Source organism: Cryptotermes secundus, unplaced genomic scaffold (genome assembly GCF_002891405.2).
Source record: "Cryptotermes secundus unplaced genomic scaffold, Csec_1.0 scaffold279, whole genome shotgun sequence".
In the NCBI taxonomy this organism is placed as follows: domain Eukaryota; kingdom Metazoa; phylum Arthropoda; class Insecta; order Blattodea; family Kalotermitidae; genus Cryptotermes; species Cryptotermes secundus.
Genome location: NW_019726227.1, coordinates 67,274 through 78,381, shown reverse-complemented (window position 1 = coordinate 78,381; position 11,108 = coordinate 67,274). Strand labels below are relative to the sequence as shown.

At 40.0% G+C, this 11,108-nt stretch overlaps 1 protein-coding gene and 1 long non-coding RNA gene across 3 annotated transcripts in view; one reads left to right on the top strand and one right to left on the bottom strand.

Annotated features, from left to right (window-relative positions):
• LOC111863993 overlaps positions 1–4,685 on the bottom strand; it is a 5,289-nt gene extending 604 nt beyond the window's left edge. The window contains exons 1-3 of one of the 2 annotated variants that reach the window (XR_002842712.2): positions 4,272–4,685; positions 3,988–4,125; positions 2,305–2,695 (exon numbers count right to left, since the gene is read on the bottom strand). This is a non-coding gene — a long non-coding RNA (uncharacterized LOC111863993). Of the gene's footprint in view, positions 1–2,304; positions 2,696–3,987 lie in introns of both variants that reach the window. The other variant, XR_004512970.1, reaches the window with a different exon arrangement.
• A 48-nt stretch (positions 4,686–4,733) lies between these two features.
• The window catches only part of LOC111863991 (zinc finger protein 260), a 9,351-nt gene continuing 2,976 nt past the window's right edge, over positions 4,734–11,108 (top strand). The window contains exons 1-11 of the mRNA XM_023850871.2: positions 4,734–5,044; positions 6,150–6,224; positions 6,569–6,705; positions 6,884–7,067; positions 7,453–7,553; positions 7,855–8,023; positions 8,117–8,235; positions 8,389–8,545; positions 8,622–8,731; positions 9,856–9,997; positions 10,079–10,258. Coding sequence (XP_023706639.1) covers positions 6,164–6,224; positions 6,569–6,705; positions 6,884–7,067; positions 7,453–7,553; positions 7,855–8,023; positions 8,117–8,235; positions 8,389–8,545; positions 8,622–8,731; positions 9,856–9,997; positions 10,079–10,258 — 1,360 coding nt within the window. The 5' untranslated portion in view covers positions 4,734–5,044; positions 6,150–6,163. The remainder of the gene's footprint in view (positions 5,045–6,149; positions 6,225–6,568; positions 6,706–6,883; positions 7,068–7,452; positions 7,554–7,854; positions 8,024–8,116; positions 8,236–8,388; positions 8,546–8,621; positions 8,732–9,855; positions 9,998–10,078; positions 10,259–11,108) is intronic.

Sequence of the window (11,108 nt, the reverse complement as noted above, 5' to 3'; positions counted from 1 at the left end):
AAAATGACCAGAAAAAATTCAGAAAAATTATCCAAAGGAGAAAAGAAAACACTTTGCTTCCTTGTTATTCACATTTTAGAAAAGATATGGAGAAAAATGTCCCAAAATGACAAGAAATACCCTTAAAAGTACAAAAAAATCACCCCAAAAATGAAAAAATGACCTTACACCTAAAAATGTCAAAAAATTACCTATAAAATTTACATTTCTGTAACCAGCAGCTCATATTCGAGATTTATATACTTAAGAGCATTACAAAGGATACAAGGAAAAAAAAAGATGACATGTCATCAAAATACGGGCCCTGGTGATAACACTTATAAACCTAAGCCACATGCTTTCACATAAAACACTGTTTACCCCTGTAACATAAGCAATGCCAATAATAAGCAAATACCACAACTGTCACTTTACAGTTTCATTTTGAACCAATTCCTCATGTCACACCCAGGAAACTACAATGTTATTGGCTGACAACATAGGCGCCATGACTTATTTATTCCTACAAAATGGTTGTTGCCAATGACGAGCTAACAGTCGGTATCACAGTTATGCTATCACAGTACTAGCCTTTGCATTCTGCTCCCACCCCCACACAAACACAAGTTCAATGAATATCAATAATAACTTTGTCACAGTTCTTACTCCACTGTTGTTGTTTTTCAAAACAAGTTTAATATCACTTCACTCATACACATCAGGAGAGAGTTTCACTTCATTTACATCAAGCTCACACCTCCTTAATGAAATGCACTTGAGACTGTGTGAACTATGACATACACAGAATACTTGTAAGTGTTTAGGTAAGCTGAAGATGGGTAATTTGAAAGAAAATTCTGTTTTCATAAGAGATATAACCTCATAACTTTGCTCATAACTTATGACAGCTACTGAGAACACAGTTCTTTGGTTACATTCTAATGTAGCATAAATCACATATAGCAGGCAATATTGAGGTTTTCATTTATTATAAATTTCACTAGAATGATGAAACTCGAGATTCTGAAATACTCTTGTTAACAAGATTAAGACTGCATTTAATAATATATTAAAAGCAACAAAATAATTGCAGAACTATGACAAAACTCATGACACTGACACATTCCTTGTTTACAAGATTAATACCTAATGGAACAATATAACCAAAATAATGAAATAAGTTCAATATTGAACAGGATAAGCTGGCTAAAGTAATAAAAAACTGAATAATATACCCAAAATAATAAAATAGCTGAATAAAAATACTAAATCTTCCTACCTAAGAAAAGGATAATAAACTCAATTACAAAATACGAGGGTTGGAACTTTAATAATGGCAACTATTTATTTGCAACTGATACAAAATAGATGCATGTTTCGAAGTTTTACTGTCCTTCAATGTAGTCACATCATTGTGTACAACCCGCTGCCAGCGATGTGGAAGTCGTAGGATACCTTTAGCAGCGCCTGTTGTGTTGATAGTTCGAATGGAGCACTCTACTGCCTGAAGAATGTCTGGAACAATTCTGAAGCAAATGCCACAAAGTGGTTCCTTCATCTTAGGAATTAAGTCGAAGTCACAAGGGCTTAAGTCCGGGGAGTATGATGGATGGTACAGCACTTCCCAGCTCCATCGATCGAACAAATCAGCCACAGCTTGCCATTTCTGCATTTCCGTCAAATCATGCAGAATCCATTGTGATGGAATTTTTCTCATGCCCAGGCATTCCTTCAGAATGTGAAGCACAGTCATATGCACTAATCCTGTCTCTCGGGCCAGCTCATGAATCATATGGCATCGATCACTCTCCAGTAACACTCCAGTCAGACACTAGGACATGGCCGACGCATGTCTGCCACATTTTGGCGTCCCTCGTTGAAGGCTTTTACCCACCTTGCCACTGTTCTGTAAGGCAATGCAGATTCCACGCAAGCCTCTTGAAGACCTTGATGACACTGTCGTGCTGTACGGCCTCTGGCACATTCAATCTTTATCAAACTCCATTGTTCCTGTTTCAAAAACATCATGACAGCATTACATTAGACCATCAGCTAACATGAGGCTCTGTTCTTCTCGTCACTGCACGTGCGCATGATGTGGGAAGGGAGAGTCCATTTGCTCTGAGGTAAGGTAGGTATGTAACTAACATGAGGTATTAGCAACACTATTTGGTTCTGTTGCATGGCATCTCTACAGTAGTGTTGCCACTATTAAAGTTCCAACCCTTGTTCACAGTGAATCCTGATATTAATTCTTCTCTTGGGTGTTTCTAGCTGAAGCAGATAATTTGAATATTTCATAAAATTATGATACTTCATTCTTACCTTCACATAAACAATATGATGGTGATGGTTGGACTGCAGACATTTGACAGGAAGTGGAACAACTGTCTATATGGATGGAAATATATTACAACAGAGGACACCAGTGACTTGCTTCATGTTCTGGTGGGAGGTACAGCATGAGTATGGGAGTTATAATTGAGGGCAAGGGATCCAAGAAAGAAGAGTAGGTAACAAAGGGCCAGAAGTTTGTGGGTCTGACAGTGGAACTGAAACTGAGCCACATGGAACTGCCACTCTTTTCAGGTGTACCCTTTCAGCTGCAGTGAAATCACTTTCCAAGAAATGTCTGCTACAGAAATAGTTATTGTGCAGCATTCTAGCAGAATCAATAGTGCAGGTTATCCCAACCTTTCCTCTCTATGCCAGAGCCCTGTAAGGGTAGAACATACTGTCTCAAAACCCAGAAATAATACATCAGTAAATATTATAAACATGGTGCATGTGCTAAATTCTGAGTTTATGTGGAATGAACTGAATGCAGACATAGGCTAATCTTCATTTCTTGGCTGGACTATAAGCTAACAATACATAACTATGATATTCACAACAGAAGATTTCTATGGCTAGAAATATGTAATAGGAAAATGGCCTTCATAAGTTCAGAAGTTTTTCAGTTTTGGGGTACCTTTAATAGTTTGACAATGATTAAGCAAAACATACCAAAGCCCTTACATCATGCATTAAAACAGACACATCATCATCATCATTTATTTACATTCCATAAATCCACTCCCAGTCACAATAAAGATAGACCAAAAACAACTGGAGAATGTGAAATGTTTTAAATATTTGGGTAGCTGGTTAACAGTGTACTAGTGAAATTAAATCCAGGATTGCCATGGCAAAAGCTGCATTTAGCAAGAAGAATAATCTTTTTACCAGCAAATTGGACTTAAATTTGAGGAAGAAACTAGTGAAATGCTACATTTGGAGCATAGCTCTGTATGGGGCTGAAACATGGACACTTAGGGCAGTAGATCAGAAACATCTGGAAAGTTTCGAAATGTGGTGTTGGAGAAGGATGGAGAAGATCAGTTGGACCGATTATGTGAGAAATGAAGAAGTGTTAATTAGAGTCAGTGAGCAGAGGAATATCCTACACGAAATAAGAAAATGGAAGGCTAATTGGATTGGTCATGTTTTACGCAGAAACTGCCTTCTAAAAGAAGTTATCGAAGGAAAGATAGAGGGGCGGATAGAAGTGACAAGAAGACGAGGAAGAAGACGTAAGAAGATGCTGGATGACCTTGGGGACAGAAGAGGATACTGTCATTTGAAGGAGAAAGCTCTAGATCGCATTAAATGGAGGAATTGTTTTGGAAGAGACTGTGGACCTGTCGTCTTGACAGATTACTGATGATGATGAACTCCACTACATATAGGATAAGGAATTAGTCTTTGATAATACAAATAACACTACATAGAAATAACAATATAAGACTCGTTACATTATTCAATATCATAATCACAGTTAATTACTGGAGTCAAATTTACAATCAAAGTATTCTTCCAAGGAATAAAACGACTTCATCAACAAAAATCTTCTTAAAACAATTTTAAAATGTTTAACATCTTGAGCCAGGTTCCTTATATTAGGAGGAAGCCAATTAAAAACCTTAGTACCATGGTAATACACTCCTTTCTGAAATACAGTCAACTTACATGTAGGATAATGGAATTTATTATATCTTGTATTCCTATTATATAACTCAGAATTTAACTTAAATTGACACACCATGCTGGATCCATGGAAAAGCTGCAAAATTAGTCCTTTCTGCCGCCAGGATGGATAAAAAGCACCTAGAAGCATAGCATATTCTTATTCTATCCATTTTGTATTGCAAGTAGGATTACAAAAATTATAACACAATCAGGGTACATTCCACGGCCCTTCGTGCTACACCAGTAGCTGTATAACATGTCATAACACAAATATGAACACTTACTTCCATTCAGTTACAACAAAGACAACTGAACAGACTACTCATATAATCTAAGTAGTATTTCACAAATTTCGATGAAATATCATAACCATAATATTTTTTTGGCTTGAGAAAATTCAATACATTTCAATTTCATTCGGTGTGGCAGGCATGGGAGTCGTGCAAATAAAATGTCTTACATTATACGCAACGTCGTGTGTAGGCTTAGACTCCCGTTTCAAGTCATCAAATCAAAATTCACACGCAAAAGCAATGAATTAAATATCGTTACTTGTCAGTCACTGACTGCGAACAGTTATCACAAACGAAACATAAAATAATAAATCAGAACTGTCTGTGATTGGTTGGCAAATATATATGTAATATGCGCAAAATATTAGTAGCATATTCTCACCGCCATTATTGCTGTCGGTTTTGTGCTCCATGCTAGCGATACTAGCGATTCAGTATAGCCAACTAAACTGGGATCAAGCTTAAGAATTTAAACAGTAATTAACTGCAAACAGATTTACTTTCTGGCATAGCATGGCATTCATTAAAGTCTGTAGCTGTTTTACGATATTGCGCTTTGGGAGCGAAACAAAGTGAAATATGTTATTAATAAAATTTCTAGGTTGTTTAAGATAAAACGATGGCTACAATGTTGAGTGAAGCGCCTACGAATTAGTCCGCTGGTGATGTAACGGTGACGCTTAGGTTGACGACTTACAGGGGAGTGTAGGAATAATTTGATATCAAATAAACACTGTATTACTGCAGTATACGTTTTAGAGTGGGTAAGTTATGTGCTATTATGCTTGCTGATATACACAAACACGTTCATTATGTAGTACCTAATATGATATTAGGGGAATATAGCCACTAGAATGGTTCTGGAGGGGGCAGGGGGTGGTCTAATCACAGGTTTGACGTGATCGAATTTAAGTGGAATTTGCATGAACTGAAGTTAAAAACTGACGTTTTCCTAAATGATATGTATCCATTAGTACCCATAACGCTGTGTTAAAATCTTTATTTCATTTAACAATGCTCTTAGTAGCCCAGACATGATGCACACAGACTCGAATGATAGGATGATTTGTGAATAATGATGTAGAATAAATGTGGAAGGAAGCGGTCTTTTCCGGAAATCCCTTGGAGGTACTGAAGAATGCCAAGAAGACGGAGGATAGTCATTTGTTGCCGCCGACGAGATCCGAACCGGCTACCTTCCGAAAATTGGTCAGCACCTGTACCCTTAAAATCAATTTGCCTGGCTTTCAGACCGTGTCAGCATTCTTTAAGGATTTTGCTTATGTATATTTTTGTCTTATAGTTGCTATGCATTAAGCCCAAAATTCATAATACTAAGTAATGGACTGGGTCCTGACAGTTGTGTCCAAGTTGGATTAAAAATAATCTTAAGCAAAAACAGAACCCTGTAGCACAATATGTCCCCCTGCCTCACCATTTTCGGGTTGAAGGATGATTCGGATACAGAGTGTTGCATTAAGGTTCCTTAATGAGTCCTGATTCTAGGATGTCTCACTATGGTAAAAACTTTCTGATTAAGTTTTGGGTGGGCTAGTACTGTTTTAGGGAAAAAAAAAAACATTTTTTATTAGCATTGATGGAGGGCTGAGACAGTGGAGTCAGTGGAATTGTGTGGAACAGAACATCATTTCAATCAAGCAGTGTAACTTATCTAGAATATATTCAAGAAATGCATGGTACAAATGTTGGACATGATACTAAGACTTCTATAACTGATGCTTTGATTTTCCTCAGCCCTTTTACGGAAGTACTTTGATAGTGTTTTAAATAGACTGTGACCACTTCCTGCACAGTGCTCACCAATTCATAATCCAGATGACATTTCCCAAATATTCTGTGTGCACACAGGCCCACAGAGAAGCATGCACATGGAGAACAAGGAGAATGCAGAAAAGCCAGACCACAGCGCTGCTGAGGTGCAAGGTGAGTCCCTCTAGCCCAACACTTTCATTCTGTGTGAGGGTGTTTCGGTAGAGTAAACAGGTTTGAGCTGAGCAGTCATAATGGTGGATTTGCCTGCATACTGCCTTTGAAACATATCCCTTTGACAGCAGCTGTATGCTAACCAATACACCACAGTGTTATGTCACAAGGCCACTTAATTACAATTGAACCAATTGTGATCTGATTATTTTTGGTTGTTTATGAAACTGGTAAGAAAAGTAGATTTTGGGCTTTGATGAATCATTTGGTGAGAAATGTTACAAGTTTTGCTTTGCAGTACTGAGTGAGATAACACAATTGTAGTGCAGTGATTCTCTCCCCAGTGCCATGCAAACCCGAACTGCGTGGCCGTCTCAGAGCCACCAGTGAGAGGGCCAAGAAGTTGGGCGAGAGTCCACAGGTTGTGGATTCTATAGAGTATACATGTGCTGCGTGCCAGCGCAACTTCACGAACCTCTCGGTAAGTTCTCAGGTTGCAACAGTCAGGTCCCTTCTGAATGACTGAGAAGACTTGTTAAAGTGAGAAATACACCACAACATCCCATCAAGTTAAGTGCTTCATTATGATTCAGAAATTGAAGGGACTGATGGATAAGTGACAAATTAATTGCATTTCTCATTGCTGCTCTTACATGCAGGGTTTCAGACGCCACCAGAAATTCTGTCAAGGAACAGGCCCTGCTGTTTCCTCTGTGGGGGAAGTGACTGTGGCAAAGGTTGAGGCAATTGAAGCAGTGGCTGAGCCAGAGTTGCAGGTAATGGGACCTGCAGACCCCCTGGCCTCCGATGTGATGGATAGTGCACTTAGGGAGAAGATGAAAGGTGGGTCACTGACATGACAAATACTTTATTTTGACTCCCTATAGAATTTTTACCTTGTATGGCATCAAACAATAATTTTATGTGGGTGTAAAACTTGATCTGCCAATGTAATGCCTAAACATAGATTGAGAGTATTTTAAAAAGAAGTGTAGAGGAGGCTATGTGGACCCAAAACACACGAAGACTGCTGCAAGTCAGCATATAGATGGACAGATAATTTTAATAGGTATTAGAGAAATAGACAGAGAAGGTTGGATCCAGATTGAACTGCTTCAGGATAGCATCCAGGGATTTTCATAAGAAGACATTGTTTGCCCCTCTGAATAGTCATCAATCAGCTGTTTAGTGAAGACTCTTGCGTTATGTGTGACTCACAATGTTGCAGGAGTGATGCTGACAAAGGTAAATGAGCTGATTGATGAGACGACGGCAACAGGCCCAGGCAAGTGCCACTGCTGTGGGGAGGATCTGGAGACAGCACACCTGGTGAGCACACATGTTACTACAGTTTGCTTTCCAAAGTCAAAAGCATTTTTCATTTTAGTTGTAGTGCAGATTCCTGGTTCTCTGTTCCAAGTGGAAGGGGTATAAAGGGAGTTGAACCAGCTACCTCATTGAAGATACCATCTTCTAAGATGTTACACCATGTAGTCTCATAGATATTTATTGACATTCCTGTGCTAGACTACATGGTGTCATTTCTGAGAAGACTGGTCTTCAAGCTCACTGCCACGAGAACCTAAATTTCACATTGATCCATTGTTCATAATATATCATGTGTCTGCAGGGAGGTGAGTTTGAGTGTGTGGACTGCGCAAAGAATTTCAAATTGAAGTCGAGTCTGGAGCGACACCGACGTGTGATCCATTTGGAAGGTGACACGTACTCCTGCCCAGAATGTGAGGCTCGTTGCCCTGACAAGGGCACTCTGGCTCGGCACATGTACACACACACAGGTGAATAAGAGCTCCAGTTGCCTGCTGTCCTCATGCCCCAAGTCACTTCACAGAACAACTGGGGTGTATATGTTTTGTTTGGTCATGTTCCAGGGCTGAAGCCATACTCGTGCACACGCTGTAATAAGCAGTTCAGTCGCAAGTACCACCTGGAGCGCCACATCATCCAGACAGGATGTGATGGCAACCCCCGACCCTCACATCCTTGTCAGGTAGTGAAATAACATAACATTTGCTGTAACAGTCCGCCATTTAAGAATCGTGAACCATGAAATTGATTGTGTAGGTAGGTGCAGACAGGTTTTAATCTTCCTTTTCATTTTACACAAGATCCATGTCTGGAAGTATGCTTATCTTGCTTGTAGGTGTGTGGACGTATGTTCAGTCGCAAGGACAACTTGCGTGAGCATCTGCGTGCACATGCGGGCCAGGTGAAGCGCAAGAAGAAATACAACTGTCAGCATTGCAACAAGGAGTTCCATGGCACCACATTGCTCCAGATACACATGCGCACACACACAGGTAAGCTTCTTGTTCTCTGTATGACTGATCCAGGTTTCTTTCCCCAAAACAATGAGGGTTCCTTGTTGATTCACAGGGGAGAAGCCATACCAGTGTGACTTCTGCAGCAAGAGCTTCCCATCCAGCGGTGCCATGAAGAAGCATCGACGCATGCATACAGGGGAGCGGCCATATGAGTGTAAAGAAGTAGGTCACATTTTGACACTATATTATTCACTGAGTCGTGTGACATCTTAACAAGACTTGAGCAAACTTACGAAGTCAACAGCATAGGGTGGGGAGTGTGCAGCTCTGTTGAAGTTTAGGCCATGCCGGAATATACAGAAGTCACTGCAGTCAGCTTTAAGCTTTGGTACCCAGTCACTGAAATATCGGGCATACCAAGTTTCATGCAAATACAAAACAAACAGATGGAATCATGCACATTACATTTTGACTTTATCCTGTATTCTGCTGACTACACATGGACATGTACCTAATATTTCTGCTTTTATTTCTAGTCCAAGTTGTGATATTTACTTTTAGCAGTGTCTGTATTCTTCATGCTGTTTACTCACAAATACTAATCTTTTGCATTGTGTGCTGTTATGTTTCACTAACTGTGTTCTGCTGTTTGTGCTCTCAGTGGATCCGGTTGTGAGGTATGTTCCCTTGTGATTTCATTGCGCTGCAACTGCTTGTTAGTTTTAATAAAGGGACCTAAGGCAGTTGAGATGAGAAGCTAATACCTTGTATGGTCTCTGCTCCTTAGTAATATGTCTTGCTAGTCATGTATGAAAACATATATAATATTAGAAACAAGAATGAATGGATAAATAAAAGAAAGTTGAGTAATTTAAGGAAGACCAGGGCATATCGGTGGCTGCTGCGTTGCACCTTGACAGGTAGTGTTCGCACTGTGTGCAGAATTGTGAAAATATCATTCGCTTTCAATTGGTACATATTGACATGCAAACGTTTTCCTGGTACTTATTCATAATTGGCATTGCACAGGTCCTGAATCAAATGCCTACCTACATTTTTATAGATTCTTTGTATGGTCATGAACATTGGCATGTTCAGGCCTGCCTGTACGTTCATTATTAGAATTCCGCTGTATCAAGCCATTTTGCTCACAAGGCAAGCTTCTCAATCCCTAAATCTTTGCACATTGAAATGTTTGTTGATACTGTTTTTTTTTTCTGTCCTTGTTGACTCAGTTATGAGTTGACATGTCAATAATGTGAATATTGTGAGAGCCGTTTGACACGTCATACTACTGACACTTGCTTTCTCAGAGTTTCCTGTGCATTGTGACTGTCTCATTGCAGTGTCTAGCTAAGTTTGCGGCAAAGGAGACACTGAACCGCCATGTAAGGACTCATACAGGGGTAAAACCCCACAGCTGCCAGTTCTGTGGCAAGAGCTTCATACAGGCCTCACAGTTACGAGCTCATATTTTCCATCACACAGGTGAGTACAAAGGTCAGCATATGAAGGTTTAGTATAAAGTCTGTCAACAGTTCACATCAAACTGAACCATTGTTACTGCAGGAGAGAATGGCTATACATGTGAGCACTGTGGCAAGGCTTTCAATCGTCGGTCCCGCCTCATCATGCACGTCAAGTATGTTCACGAGGGAGCCAAGCCATACGAATGCGAACAGTGTACCAAGACTTTTGTGCGCAAGGAAGACCTCGCTCGCCACGCAGTGCTGCATACTGGGATCAAAGGTGAGCACACCCTGGAGTGATATGGTTTCTCAGCTCATTCGTTATGTTACCTTGTGTTTCCAAGGTAACAATAAAAATAAACAGTAATCTGAATAATGTCATCTTCTGGGATGTGGCGCCGTGTAGATCTTGTTTGAACTGACATTTCAGAGGAACATTGGTTCACACAAGATCTACATGGCACCACATCCCAGAAGATGACATTCTTCATAGTCACCGCTGTGAAAACCTCAATCATACAAATAGTAATCAGTCTTTGGTATCACAGGTAGAAGATTCAGCACTACAATTTCAGTTATCACCAGTCCTAAAACTGCAAGGAGGTAAAGCACCATACATTTCAGACCTTTGCAAAAGATGGAGTAGAGTGACCAGTCTGACAGCCTAGTAAGCTTCATCTTCAAGAAATTAATCCTAGTTCCTGTCTGGTAGACATCACATAAATTGAATGTCTGCAATAAATGGTACAAAATTTGAAAGCCTAGCTGCTTGATTTTTGGAGCAGTTCATACATTCCCTGATTCAGTACTGCCTGTAGGGAGTGTTCTTTAGTGTCAGGTTTGCGTGTTAACCCGTTGCCGTGGTTCGACGTGTATGTTTCGTCAGGGATTTAAATCGTCTGGGGGGGTTCGACGTGTATGTTTCGTCCAGCTGCACACGTATGTTATAACGCCCATAATAATTGATGGTTTTGCTGTAGATTGTTAGATTTTTCACTGGCCTGTTGTCAGGAGGACTGTATTTAATGACACACGCGTTTAAGAGCGCTAAGTCGTCGTTACATATGCCTGTCTTGCAGCAACGTTCCTGTGGCTATTGCGAGCTGTTTCTGTTATGAATGATGTGTTTT